At 38.6% G+C, this 15,732-nt stretch overlaps 1 protein-coding gene across 1 annotated transcript in view; it reads left to right on the top strand.

The window, feature by feature from the left end:
- The window catches only part of FBXO4 (F-box protein 4), a 379,144-nt gene extending 364,095 nt beyond the window's left edge, over nucleotides 1-15,049 (top strand). Inside the window, exons 7-8 of the mRNA XM_082622366.1 lie at nucleotides 773-874; nucleotides 15,005-15,049. Of these exons, the coding sequence (XP_082478492.1) occupies nucleotides 773-833 (61 nt within the window). The 3' untranslated portion in view covers nucleotides 834-874; nucleotides 15,005-15,049. The remainder of the gene's footprint in view (nucleotides 1-772; nucleotides 875-15,004) is intronic.
- The last annotated feature ends 683 nt before the right edge of the window (nucleotides 15,050-15,732 follow it).

The raw sequence follows: 15,732 nt of genomic DNA, 5'->3' as shown, positions 1-15,732 counted from the left end.
GAGGCATTGCCTGAGGACCCAGCCTGGGTCCCCTGACTTCTACCGGGCAGCAACTCCCTGCCTTCCTTGTCCCTCCCCAGCTACCACTGTTGAAGTAGTTCCTTCAAACCCTAGTCTGTTTTACAGTCACCACCTGCTCTGTCTCATAGCATCTTTGTAAGCATATTAGTTTGCTAGCTGCCATAACAAACTACCACAAACTGCATGGCTTAAACAATAGGAATTTATCATCTCATAATTCTTCAGACTAGAAGTCTGATATTAAGGTGTCAACAGGGCCATGCTCTGTCTGACAGTGCAAAGGAGAATCTCCTCCATGCCTCTCTCCTAGCATCTGGTGATTTGCTGGCTATCTTTGGCGTTCCTTGACTTCTGCCTTCATTTTCACATGATGTTCTCCCTGTGTGTGCATCTGGGTCCAAATTTTCCCCTCATAATGACACCAGTCGTATTGGAATAGGAGCTACTCCAGTATAACCTCATCAAAATCTAATTATATCTGCAATGACTTTTTCCAAATAAGATCACATTCTGAGGTACTGGGGTTTAGGACTTCAACACAAGAATTTGGGAGTGGCACAATGTGATCCATAACAGTAGAGTTCAAGAGAAATGGCAAATATGAAAGCACCCTAAAAACTTAAACATGATATATGAATACTGCTGGGAGAAGTAGGGGAGAGCCTTCTTTCATTTTTCTGACATTTGCACAAAGGCAGATATTTTCACCACTATCCCTACACAGTGAATTCTTGTTTTTCTCTCTCTACAGGGTCCTCTCCTCCAGGGTGGAAGATGAATCCTTCATAAAAGGCAATAAAAATTGTATATAAGAAAATAAAAGAAAATTTGGAATATAAGATTAGATAAGAAAGTAAGTACTTGTATATAAAGTGCAAAAGAAAATTGAAGCTACACAGTAAGTTCACCTCCTGAATGATAACTTTTATAGTCACTCTATTTGGGGACACTTACTGTGTGCCAGACACCATGCTACGCATTGTGTGTTATTTTCTCCTCATAACAACTGAACGAGCAAATATTATTATGCCCACTTTTAAAATAAAATGATGGCACTGAGGCTCAGACACTTTAACATCAGAAGTCGCCGGCTCAGAGGCATGGGGGCTGGCAGCAAAGTCTAGGTGCCCTAGCTTGAAACACATGTTCTTAACCACTCTGCCCTGAGGAGGGTTTAGAGTGGGTGGGTGGAAGTGGAAGTGAGGGAGAGAAGGAGAGAGACAAGGGGACAAGGGGACAGGTATGAAAGACATTATAAAAGAGGAATGGAGAAGACTGGGAACAGGCTAGATTTGAGAGGGAAGCAGGAGTCAGCAGGGTTCTCTCTGAGCTTCTGGGATTGTGCGACTGGAGACAATGATAACTTTGACAGCAGGAAGTGCAGAGAGGGAGCATGCAGGGACTAGAGGAAAGGACAGGGAGAGCTCAGACATGCCCAGCTTGGGCCTCTTCTTCTCAGGAGCAATAGCCAGAGAGACCACGGTGCCAGCAATCCAGAAACCCACCAGCACAGATGCAGAGGAAAAGTCAAGTGTTGCAACAGACACAGGAGAAGTTGGAAGGAAATGAGAAACATCAGGTTTAAATTTTCCCAGTTCTAACTTTTTAGAACTTTTTCTTATAGGAAGCCACTTCAATCGTGTTTACTGATGGTTGTTGAGAGGGTAGGGTATGAATTATATTTGTTCACCACTGCCCTGTTCAAATTTAATCTTTTGAGATTAAATTTCTCCCCCTACTTTTTTTCTTCAAGAAAAGGCAAAGCAACTTAAATTACAAAGTATCCAAGAAAAATAAACGTCTATTGCTTATTTATTTCCATTAATGTCTGCCTTATTCACCAAGAATCAAGGGGACTTAGCATTTTTCTTTGTCTTTTTAGTGGTTTGTTATAGGATATTAGGTGCTTAATGTAATTTGTTTCTTATTTTTCTAGTTGCAAAAAAAATCTTTGGGGGCTTCCCTGGTGGCGCAGTGGTTGAGAGTCCGCCTGCCGATGCAGGGGACACGGGTTCGTGCCCCGATCCCGGAAGATCCCACATGCCGCGGAGCGGCTGGGCCCGCGAGCCATGGCCGCGGAGCCTGTGTGTCCGGAGCCTGTGCTCCGCAACGGGAGAGGCCACAGCAGTGAGAGGCCCGCGTACAGCAAAAAAAAAAAAAAAAAAAAAAGAAAAAAAATCTTTGACCATAAGAGGATCTTGTGAATTTATGAATATGAGGCCAAGTGAGCAGTTTTAACATTAAAGTTTTATAGAATAAATATTTATGTAAATCCACACACATACATCTTAAATTTGTATGTGGGGGAAAAGATAGTATTAGATGATCTCTCACAATGTAAATTCTATGATTCACTACCTAATGAATCATGTACTTAGAAATGCTGAGAACATTTTGACACCTTAACACCTTATAATGTCTCATCTCTTCTATCCTCACAAACACTCCTGCCTTCTGCTGTCAGTTGCTACACACCCACAGAATGAAAACTTTCTACATTATCTGTCTTTTATATGTCTCTGCTCCCTTATAGTAGCTTGATAACTAAAACTGGTTAGTCTCACCTGTTCTTGTTCTTTCTTTTTGTTTTAATTGGTGTACTGCAGTAGTGTGAAATAGTCACCTTTAAGGAGATTGTTGCTTGTTCTTTGTTGATTACCATTCTCTACTAAACCATGAGCGGGTAATGGGTTGTTTCAGTTTTAAGGCAAAGTGCCTATATAGGAGAGGAACAGAAATTAATCAGCCTCAGTGTATTCCAGCAGTGGATCTTAAAGTGATCTCTAGACCAGCAGCATCAGCATCACTTGGGAAACTTTTTAGAAATGCAGATTCTTAAGACTCACCCTAGATCCACCGCATCAGCAACTAGGACGAAAGGAGGGATTAAGCCCAGCAGTCTTCATTCTAAAAAGCTCTCTGGATAATTCTGATATACACTGGAGTTTGTGAACCAGTATATTAGAGTAACAATTTGCTCAACATAGAATGGAAGACTGTTCGTGACAGAACAAAGTTAATATTCCCTGATGTACATCAGAAGGGACTGGGATTCATCAGAAGACCTTTTGCTATTTGACTGTTTGTCTGTTTGTTTTAGGAGAAATAGTATCCTCCCTCTGCCATGAGCTGAGTAGAAAGAGGGCAAATTAGAGTCAGCATGATAAGGTAATATTAACATGTGCACATAGCAATGAAATCCACATCCTTGGTCTCTTTAGGTAGCAGTCTACAAGCATATGTTGTACAAAATAATTGTCACATCTCTGTAGAAGAGGTGAATAAACTTTTTCTCAAATAGTAAGTATTTTAGGCTTTGGGGGGCTTTGGTCTCTGTCACAACTGCTCAATTCTGTCACAGTAATGCAACAACAGCCCTAAACAATATGTAAAGGAGCATGGCTAGAGTTTCAATAAAACTTACCTTAGAAAAACAATGGTGGATTGGATTTGGTCCATGGGCCATAGTTTGCCAACTTGTTTTATAATGCTTCCATTTTTAAAAATTAAAATAAATGATGTAACCATTTCCCAGTTGATTGTTTAGTCATTAATCTGATATTTAATTGCTGGTCCACTAACAATCCATTAACTAATTGCAGTCATTAAAAGCAACCCCCCAAAATCCAATGTCCCTATTCCACTTTGCTGGTGGTTGATCTGTAAACAATCAACTAAAGCATAGTGTTGAGCAAACTCAACTTGATGCCTGATTTTCCACCTAATGCCCAATGGGAGCAAATGTTCTGCCTTCTTAGACATAATTTTAAATAGTTTGGGTTTACCATTTTTACTACATCACAGGGCATACCAAAATATAAATTAATTTACCTCTATAGCTGTGGATCCTACAACAAGCATTTAGCTGCTGTCCTAATGTACACCTCTTATCCAAAGGCTGCCTCTGCAGAGTAGGTTATAGATACTCTGTCTCATCAAAATTATTGATAAGACTTCATTAACAGGGTTTTTTTTAAACTTTGACTGAAAAAGATAAAGATAACATCGCATTGCTGTTAGAGCAAGTCATGACATGCAAGTAAATTTAATATATGCTATCAGTGTCTTTCCTAAATAGCAGGTTAGTGAGCCTGGGTAGAGAAAAAGAAGGACCCAAGATGGTGCTTTAATTCTTAGTTGTGTGAATGCATCCCAGGAACACAAGTAATTGGGCTCATTTCATAAATTGAAAAAGAATAGAAAACCCTAGACATCTTTCCAAGTACAAAAAGAAAACATGTTGGGTAATTTTGAAATTTCCCACCCTTCACTCTGGTCCCAAATGAAGACATATGCCAGAGCAACAGCTTGAACTTATTCTGAATTTTGAGTTAGACTCATGCTAACTTTCCTTATATTGTTATTCTTTCAGTATTATCTATATTATCCTCCTGTCCATTTATAATTAGTAATCAACTGAATTTTTGCAGAATACGATGCTTAATGAAGAGCCAAGTTTGGGGCTGTTGATGTTTCCACCAACTTGATAAACATCTTGTCACTATGTGCCGAGTGGAAAATGGGAACTGCAGAGATAACGGCCTATTGTTGTGTTTTAGAATGATTTCTTTTTTTTAATCATTATTAGTTTTCATTATTATTATTACTTAGGAAATTATCCCAAAGTATTAAGCATGATACCTAATCTATAAATGCATGCTCCCCTCCCCATATAACAATTTCATAGTACATGTGTCCCTCAAAAAATATCACCCAAATGCTAATTAACAAAAGGTTTGTAATAACATGACAAAATTTGTTATAATGATATATGGGAAGGAAAGAGGTGCAAAATACATAATCTATGAGCATGACTGTAGAATGATTTCTAATAAGCCATATTTCCAAAAAGTATTAGTGAAATGAGGAATGAAGATGGGATCAAAAGGATGTGTGCTTAGGTATATGCATCCTCAGGTGCTAAAGGACACCTCTTGTCCACCTTCCCCTGCTTTTTCTAAGAAGGATGTAATATGGTCTATTTTTATTTCTTCAAAGAAATAAATAGATAAATATATCTATTATTATCTAAATTATCTAAATAAATAGATAAATATATCTAAATAGATAAATATATCTATATATCTATATAAATATATAGATAAATATATCAGATTCTTCAGTTTCAAGAATCACATTCTGTGGCCAGATGCTTTCCAGTGGTTATTGGTTTTATCATAAGACATACTACAGCGACATCACCCAGATTCTGTTCATACTCACTCATTCATCAAGTTTATGCCACAGCATTCTACTGCAATATCCTGCCACATGGCTTTCTCTCAGCCCATGTATGGCACAGGCTGGAAGTGTCAGGGACTTAAATCACCCAGGAACAGCTCTCAATCAGGGATGCCTGAAGTTGAAGGGTAAATATCCTAGCTTCTTCACATTTCAGGTACAATAAATCTTGGTGTGTTTTACATCTAATTCCACAGAGGTTGAGCCCCAGTTGTTCACAGCAATAGCCTGCTTGATAACGCTTCTTCTTCACTTTTCTGTCTTGTTTTCTGCTCCCCTACTGATGCCCTCTGAGATCACTTCCTAAATAAACTACTCACACTCAAATGTGGGGAAACCCAAATCACACACTTAAGATATCTTTTACATATTGCTACGAACATTCAGTAAATTCAAATTTGACTTTCTTCTCTTCTTGCTGTTTTCTTAGGGAGGTAAACTGAGAAGATGGGGATTAAATCCCCCAAAATGGACTCACTAGAGGGCTCTCAAGTCTCTATCCCTGGATATGTCACAAGTTGAGATAGATGCTCTGCTGCCTGGAATTGTTGTGGTGAAAATGATCTGAATCTCTGGGAAAAGACTCAGGTTTCCAATTTATACAGGCTAGCTGGGTTTGGCAAATCATAACACTGAGACCAGTCTGTTAGTCATAATTGATTTGAATCTTTCTTACCCTCTGCTTATTGAATTCTGTGGTCTGAAGATAAAGAGATAAAGCTCACAATGTTAAAATTACTGAACTCCACTCATGGTTGTCAAAACCAGAGTTAGGATATTTATTCCGAAGCATATTGAGTTCATAATATGTGTCAGAGCCTTGTTTGACCTTTACAATGACCTATAGATTTAGCAAGATTATAAACTCCATTTTATGGATAAGGAAACTGAGGTCAGAGAAGTTAAGTAACTTGCCTAAAATAACAGCTAGTAGAGCCATGTTTGCAAGCCAGAATCCTCTCAGTCTAGTACTCAAACTTTACCCACTAAGCTGTTCTGCCTCTGCAGAGGCTCCTTCCTTAGTTATCAGTACACCTGGCAGTGATATGTGATATGAGAGTATTCTTTCACAGGCCAGAACCACGACACAGGGAGACCAACTTTGCACCCAGAACAAAGAAACACAGGTTTTAGGGCCAGCAAGTTGTGTGACAGACAAATTATTCTATTCCCATAGGTCTTATTCCTTCTATTAAAATGAAGATGTTGGATTCAATACTTCTAGGGTCCCTTGCAGTTATGAAATTGTACTGCTTTGTCTTGGAAAAAGTTGGAAAGATATTTTTCTTTTCAAACTGCTATAGTTTTATTAATGTATCCTAGTTTTCCATAGCTACAGATTCAGAAACCCAACCTGAGATGTAGCACTGAATTAAAGAGTTAAGGAGTATGTTTGTTGGTTTGAAAATGCTAAGATGACTATAGATTAGTAAGAAAATTTTAGGTATAGAAGGCAATTTAAACAGGCATTCAGATGGAAAAGGAAATTATCCTAAGTACCCCCAATAAGAGATAATTCTACACTTTATTAAACTACTCTACATCCATCACACTGTACCACCTACTTCAGTTTTAATCTTATTGGAGAAGAGATGACAATGTTGATACAGAATTCAAGTCTCATCACCAACCATTTATATTGTGTATTCCATCTCTTTTCACAAGTGTCAAAGGGAACAAACAATACCACCAAATGCTAGCAACTTCTTATCCTTAACCCTTCAGATAGCAGGAAACGCTATCACTAATAAAAATAGTAAGTGTATTGTTTAAATCACATAACCCTTACATGGAAATGTCTGTTCTCTCATAACTTGGATGTTTAAGGTTGGATTATGGAAGCTCAAAGTGTTCATTAACATTACAAGCACAGGGCTGTGGCAGTAGGCCTGGTGCATAATCACATGGATAAACTCCTTTCACTTATAGGATCAGGAGAACTCACGTTTTCATCTTCACATAACAATACAGACTTGTGTTTCATTTTATAATCACAGTATGATGACCGTCTCTGAATACAGAAGAATCATAAGGTGTAGAACGTCAGTATTTCCTGGGTCTTGGGCTCATTATACCTCTGAGGGCATACCAGAATGAAACGGCTTGGTGGACCAAACATTACAACATTTTAGGAACAGGTTGAAGTAAGACAAATAACTTCAAAAATTCAGTTGAGAAACAAAGCTCTATAAGACCAACATCAGCAAATTAGCTGATGATAAAGCAATATTGCCATTCCACCAAAGAAGCCTCTTTTTAGAACCTTCTACCAGCCACATTCTGGGGTCTTTTGACTTCCTTAACAATTCTTTGGATTGCCTTCCCTGTGCTCTCATCAGAGGTATCCTTGATACCTAAAGCATTCCAGCCTATCTTCAAATACTAAACAAGTCATGCAGCCTTGCCCAGCAGAAAGACTACCGAACTTCAGTTCACTGGCTGGTAGGTAGATCCCTCCCTTCCTTCTCATTTAAATATGTTTTGTCCCCCAATTAACAAATTTCTAAAACACTTTGCAGATTAAACAAAATACCTTTTAGTAGTTGACTTTCAGGCCTGATTGGCATAGGTTACAATAAACAATGAACCAACAGCAAATATTTTTAATGAAAAGCCAAGGACATTTTTATGCAGATTGATTAGAAATTAGGCTATATTAATATTTACCATTAAATGAATGTTAGTTTTTTTAGATTAGGTGATAGTACAGAAGCTGGAGAAATCAGATCAGAGCAAGAGGGTTTGAAGGGAAAGTTGGAGAGGAAAAGGGGTGAGGACAGGAATCAGAAGCTGAAGAGGAGAGTAGCTCTAAGGAGGCTCTATTGGACTCCTTTCTTTTCCCTACCAGCTGAGAAGGGAGCCATCGTAGGTAACTGCACAGGTTGATATTTATCAAGATAAACCAAAGTATTAAAGCAGGAAGTAATTTAATCTTTCTAGGCTCCTATTTGACTATTTGATATGGAGGTGACATTTCAAGGTGATTCACATAATTTTTTGTGAGGTTCTTTGAGGATGTAAAAATGACAAAGTTAGTAGAATTTAATTATTTTAGTTTATGTCAGAGACTTTTTAATACATAGAGAATATACATGTTTCCAAAAGGATAATTTTAAAAACAAAGTTATGTGTAATGAATTTAATTTTATGAAAGAAAATTAACAGGTGTATTCCCATAAAAAAATAGTATCTCCAAAGCATATTAAAATCTCTGCTATAAGGAAATTTATCAGCTCACCTCCAAAGAACACAGCCTATATTCAGTGTGCTTTTCCTAAAGGCCTTTCCAAAAGGCCTTCATTAAGAAACGGAGAGCCCAGCACATCCTGCTCAGGAGGGACACATCATGAGACGCAGAGACTAGGATCTACATCAGACAAGGATGCAAATTATTCTCTTGATCATGCTAGTTATGAGTTATTTCTAATTCCTTAGTAAATAGATATCAAAATACATGGTTGGTAGATAGATAATAGAAACATAGATAGATGATAGATACATAGATACATATACGTGTACAGATATTGTGCAATATATAGATCCTTAGTATTTTGTTGAGGTCAGTAAAATATATATAGTGTGTGGTATCATTGTGTTGTCTTTAAAGTCTCAGTCTAAAGAACCTCCTCCCGGTAATGAATTAGACAGTGCCTGGGAATGTTTAGAACCTTACCTATTATGATTAATTCTGGTGCCCCAAATGAATAAAAGCAGATAAGCGTATCTCCTACAGAGCTCTGTCTTGACAAGGCTACTTTCTGAGTGGGTCGACTGCGGATTACACATTGTTAATGACCACCACATTCTAGAGTATGAGTCACTTTAAATGGTTCCACCATTAATCAATCTCTGACGAAGTGTTTATGCGGCATAGTATTCACTGTTGGTGCTTAGGAGAAGCTCCTGGTAATATTCTGTCTCCTCCACATTCTATCTTCTTCATCCACCTCCTCCCCCACCTTTGTCATGGCTCACTCTTGAACGCTTGCCAATTAATTTCCGTCTATTCAGACCTAGAATAAGCCAAAGTAAATGAATTCCAGGAGTGAGCCTCCCACGTCTAAAAATTATTTAGTCTTTCTTATTGTGGTATCAGACTGCAGAATTCATCCTGTGTACACACTCACGTGCTTTTCTGGAAATATTACTCACTAGGTGTATTTTCCCATCAGAATATCTGTGGTGTGTTTTTTTTTTTCAACTGCATTAGCTAATATTTTGCCAAATGAATTTCAACTTATTATTTTTTGCCTGGGACACTTATGTATGTCTGGGGCTCAAGCTACTTGCTGGTCTAGCTGCAGATTTTGTTTTAGGACTAGGACACTGTTTTTCTGCAGCCCACTAATAAGCCATTAAATGAAACCATCTTGCTCGCTGCAACCTGACCAACCTCAGGCCATTAAACACACCCATTGTCTTCTTTATATCCTGTTGTTTGGAATAATTCTCCTTTTCACATACTTAGATTTGGATTTTGTTTAAAAAATCCTGATAGAAATCCAAAGACTGAACAAAGACCTCACCCAGGACAAAATGATAGCAGAGGGAGGTTGGTGTTTTGGCCCCACCATCGCTCTCAGTGCCCTTTCTGCATCCTGGCCTGTGATACCCTGGTCCGTATAGCATGGAAAAGAGCCATCTAACTGACTCTAATTTACTATAAGGACAGTGGCTCTTTCCTAGGGGTGATTTCGCCCCTTAGGGGCATTTGACAATGGCTGGAGACGTTTTTGATTGTCACAGCTTGGGGTAGAGGGCAGTGCTACTGTCACCTAGTGAATAGAGATCAGGGCTGTTTGAAACACCCCACAATCTCAGGATGCACAGGACAGCCCCCACTACAAAGAACTATGCTATTTAAAGGTATTAGTGATGTTACCTGTTACTCTTTTTAGAGTTTCTTCATCTTTTAAAAGCCACCGCAGTGAGAAGCCTGCTCACCGCAACAAAGAGTAGCCCCTGCTCGCCACAACTAGAGAAAGCCCACGCGCAGCAACGAAGACCCAACGCAGCTAAAAATAAATAAATTAAATTAAATTAATGTATTTTTTTTAAAAAGGGACCAGGAGAGAAACATACTTAACCTTATAATCTTTTCACTTGCAATTTCAGATGTAAAATGGGACACAAGACCCATCAGCTTTCAGAGATTCGAACATATCCAGAGGCTTCTGACACATACCCTCTCTCTCTCTCTCTCTCCCTTCCTCCCTGTCTCTCTCCCTCATACACACACACACACACACACACACACACACACACACACACCAGTGTTTCAATGTCTGCAGAGGATAGAAACATGGAACAGAGCCTAATACTGGCACTTAAAACTCTCTTGTTCTCCTCTATAATCTCCTCCCAGTCTAGAAAGGAACTATCATCTCCTCTCACCTTGGTGGGAACGTTTTCTCCTAAATCAAGGGATTCTTCAGACTTTGTGGTTCATACTGTAAATTATGTGTCCTATATCTCTGTATCAGCCTATAGCTTTTAATGCTTTAAAGAAGTTTTTGAAATGATACATTTATAAATAGGTAGATAAATATAGTTTTCTCTTGTAACTGTTTAGCTTTTGAAATTGATGTCAGGGCTTTCAAAACTGTTGATTCTGCTGTAGGTTATAGAAGACAATATAAGAATTCAGAAATAAGAATTTCAATTTTAGTTTTTTCTGTGTCATTCCCATCCTGATGGTCTTGGCTATAGAAAAACTTCACCACCATTAAATGGTGGGAAGAATATAAAAAGAAAGAGAATTTACTCTAAACTTTCTCTTCCATTTTTTCCATAACCCACCACAAAAAATGTTTATTCTCATCTAAATTTTTCCTGTCTAAGCAGGGGTAGAGGGGGTTTATGACTCTTTAGAATCTGTTTCTTTAGAATATCATGCCGTTCACTGAGCTCTTGTATCAGGGTCTGGATACTGGATGAAATGTTCATCTCCCTCCACCGAGGGTCCCACTGCTCCCTCCTCAGTGCTTCCCACCACCCCCTTGTCCTGTAGGGGCCAGCATCAGGAGCACTGGAAGCCTCCTTGTGTGTAAGTGTGACTCTGCGGGGCCTTTACTGACATGCAGTGAACAGGTCACTGCTCAGATCTTGGCCTTGACCTATGAGGAGAGCAGGCACCAGCCAAGCCTGACCTGACCCAAAACCTGGGCTCCATCCTCTGCTCTTCCACTGACTTCCAAAGAACTCTGACCCCCATGAGCTTCTGCACAGCCTATTCTCTTTATGATAAAATTACTGCCAAAGTTCTATTCTTCTATCAAAAGAAAACCAGAAAGAAGGGCATACTACAGCTTTAAACCCTGGCTTTTTTAATTAACTTTTTTAAAATTAATTTTTATTGCAGTATAGTTGATTTACAAGGTTGTGTTAGTTTCTGCAGTACAGAAAAGTGAATCACTTATACATATACATATATCTAAATTCTTAATTGTCATCATGGAAATGTTCTCCCTCAAGATCTGTCTCTTTTGCATTTTGAGTTAATATCATTGGAATCAGTCATTCCTTTTAAAGAAAGGCTTCAAGTCTTTTCCAACTTCACAGTCCAAGGCAGAAGCCTTATTTTTTCATGACACTGAGCCCTTCCCCCACTTTTTGTACATCTGTTGATTATTTCTTGGGAATTTAAACCATTCTTCAGTATATTTTCAAGCTAAATATTATTTAGTCCACTCTTATAAAGTCAAAATCTGGCTCATCTAGCATTCACCGTATCTCCCAGGGTCAAAGTCCTGACCTCCAGATGACTTGCTCCAGTTCTCATGTAAGGTTTCTAATAGTTCATGGTACACAAGAATTTTTGAAATTCTGGGCTGATGCCCCAAAATAAATAGGTGTGATATTGCAAAAATAGATGTAATCTTTTCCTATAACTAAACTATTTCCAGCACAGAATTCTCAGTCCCTCCTTATGGGTCCTAAATCATGAGAAAGGGAGGAGCCTAGCTGAGAATAAAAAGTCTTTTGATGCTAAATGATATTAAATCATACTTTAGTGATTTTTTATTCTAAATGATATGTTATTTTCTATCCCTTCATGTTCTTTTCCCACAATTCCTTTTTCCCACTACTTAATTATCAGTGATAGCTTTTTTCATTGCACTGTTACAAAAGGAGAGTGAACACATCTTAAAACCAAGGGATAGACTGAATTTCTGAATGAACTTTTGTTGAACACATGGTATGCAAGCAAAAGTAAGAGCCACATTTTGTGGGAAGAAAAGAGATTTTTGTTTGATATGTTTGGCTAGAGATTTTGTTTTCTGAAATTCCAAATACTTGATTTCTCTAAGTAAGAAGAAGGCTAAAAGCTAGATTTTAGAGTTTCAAAAATAAACAACAAAATTGAAGTGTTTACAAAATGATAATGTTAGCCATTCTCCCATCTAAAAGAAAAGGTCAATTAGAAAGTAGGAAGAGGGGAATTGGAAGAGATATGGCTGAGATTTCAATCTTAGATATAGTACCCCTGAGAAATAAGGCAGGAGGATGAAATTTTTAGTTGTTCTAAATTGTTGTAGTTCTAGACTTGAAGAAACAGATGCCAAGATGGGATTAGACATGAAAGAAATTTATTGGGTAAAACACTGGTGAGAGAAAGTGGGGAGGAAGCCAGGCGAGTTGTCAGACTGTGATAAGGGTCTGAGTTCTATGAAGGAAGGAGAGAAAGGACGGAAGGAGAGAGGATGCAGACTATAGTACATTTCTTAGAAGGTTTTGGAAAAGCCTACAGGAAGTCTTTGAGCCAAAGTCACCAATCAGATGAATGCCGTTGCCTTCCAGGTAGTTTCCTGACCTTCATATCCTGGCCATGCTCCTCAGTGACTGGGAGCAGTCCCTGGGAAGTGTGGCCTCACTCAACAACAGTGATGCATTTATGAGCATAACAGGTAGAGTTGTGGGTAAATATATACTCTCCAATGTCAGATATCTGAGAGGCACATTTTCCTGAACACCACAGAAACCCTCATGGTGTTAGGGTAAATCTTACAGCAGAGAGTAATTGTGCCTAGCTTCTGTTGACTGAAATAAATGCACAACCTAACAGTTGAGCATTATGTTTTATTTGGTAGACGAACTGAGGACTTAAGCCTGGGAGACAGCCTACCAGATGGCTCTGAGGGATTACTCTGAGGAGGTAAAAGGGAGAAACCAGGACAAATAGGAATTTTTGCAACAAACAACAGGTAGTCAGAACATCAGAAGATTACTGTTAAAGATAAACCAGATATCTCAAGTTAATGAATTTAGCACTTATCTGTGTATGGGAAGATGCAAGAGTCTGGGCTCATTGAAATCATTCTTTTGATATGCTCCTTAACTATCTAGGGCCAGTATCCTGTTTTTTTTTTCTATTCTGAATCGCCTCAGCATGCACAGTTGGGGGGCGGCTGCAATGGATGACGGCTTGATGGCCAAAACATCCTTTATTTACTGATAATAGCAGGCAATATTTTTCACCCACACTTCTATCCTGAGAGAAGGCAAGCCTAGGAGTCAAGCTTCAAGTCCAATACAGCACCTGGATGGTCAAATATAAATAACAGAAAAAAAGATCTTGGCAGATTGACTCAGTGTAGTAAGGTAGAGCAACCAAAAAGCTGGTTGGAAATGAGTTAGGGAATCCACAGGATTCTGGTGTCAGTAGGACACTAAATGACATTGTGACCCAAGACAATGGCAGTGACCATGGATATTATTCACCAATGCCAGTAACAGTGGCATTTCAGTCACAGTGTTTGAAAACCAGGTGGGACTAACCACATGTCAGCTGATATCAGAGCACATCACCCAATGTTCAGTTTGGAAGACAAGCTACACCACAGCAAAGGCCAGTGTGGACGGGAACACCTTAGTACTTGCCATGGGAGGCACTCAGTGAGTGGTAAAGACCCCGGTAATTTAGGATGGAGTGCAGATACAGATGCCTGGAAGTGGAGAGTAGGAAAACAAAACCTATGTTCTCATCTGGCACAGAGCAGCATGTGTTTTTATTGATATCTCTAACTTTGGAACAAAATGAGTGTTATACAATTGTTGGATGAGAACATGATTACTTAATTTTGGGGTCATTATGAAAATTGGTGCCACATATATACTTACACCATCAGAATACTAAGATCAGCATGTTTATCTGATTTCTTTAATGAACAAACAAGGAATGAATTACAATATTTATTTGCTTTTGCACACTATGTATCTTTCTGGTAAGTTTGAAACTAATATATCTGAATTGTTTGTAAGTTGTTAACAGTAAGCAGAGCTGATTTCAAGAAAAAAAAAAGATTCTAATAAGAGCAGACTCAAGTGTTTGCAGAAGAAGCTAAGTGTTAGCCCTATGGCAAAGTGCTAGATTTCATCAACTGGGGAATCATTTCAACACTTCAGGGACTTCTGTAACAGCAGAAATGAGTGGGAGATGGGGAGACCAAGGTTCTCCCTCTGAGAAGTAAAACTGTGAGGAAGTCAAGACAGGATGGAGAGCTGCAGTTCATGAAACGTGGGCCACGCCATTCTGGGGGTAAAAAACAGGAGGCGAAACAGAACTTTTCCCCTGGCTCTACCCTACCCACAATTCCAGGGCCTCCATGCCCCACTCAAAGCCCAATTCCTTCAGTAGAGATTGTGTCTTTCAAGATAAGCACTTGCTCCTGAGCTATCATATGGTGGCTTCACCCTCCTCCCTGCACCAAGGTGTCTTGTTGCTTTTTATTTCTGATAACAGTGAATGACCACCTCAGGACCGGCCTCCCTGCCTGAGTTCAGAAGAGGAGCAAATGCTTTCACTCAGGAGGTAAGGAAGCTACTGCTGCTCTATTTTGCCTCTGCTCTCATTTATATTATCAAAATTAATATTTCTGTTGATTCTTGAAGAGCTTTTTCCCTCAGCTCTATTGAGGTATAATTGACAAGTTAAATTTGTACATATTTAGGGTATACAATATGATATTTTGATATAGGTGTGTATTCAATATGATTTTTTTTTACCACAATCAAGCTGGTTAACACATCCGTCATCTCATGTAGTTACTTTTTTTTTTGAGAACAAGATCTACTCTTAGCAAATTTCATGTATATGATACAGTATTGTTAACTGTAGCCACCCTGCTGCACATTAGATCTCTAGAAATTATTCATCCTATATATCTGAAACTCCAAATGAAATAAAATCAGTATCTCAAAGAGACATCTGCACCCCCATGTTCATTGCAGCATTTTTCACAATATCCAAGATATGAAAACAACCTAAGTGTCTGTCAACAGATGAAGGGACGTCAAATATGTGATATATATAAAAATATATATGAATATTATTCAGCCTTAAAAAAGAAGGAAATCCTGTCATTTGCAACAAAAGAGATGGACTTCAAGGGCATTATGCCAAGTGAAATAAGCCAAACAGAGAAGGATAAATACTACATCATCTCACTCATATGTGGCACCTAAAAACGT

This window comes from Mesoplodon mirus (genome assembly GCF_964341445.2).
Source record: "Mesoplodon mirus genome assembly, chromosome: 5".
Classification (NCBI taxonomy): Eukaryota; Metazoa; Chordata; class Mammalia; order Artiodactyla; family Ziphiidae; genus Mesoplodon; species Mesoplodon mirus.
Note: the sequence above shows the minus strand (reverse complement) of the source record. Positions and strands in the feature narration are given on the sequence as shown.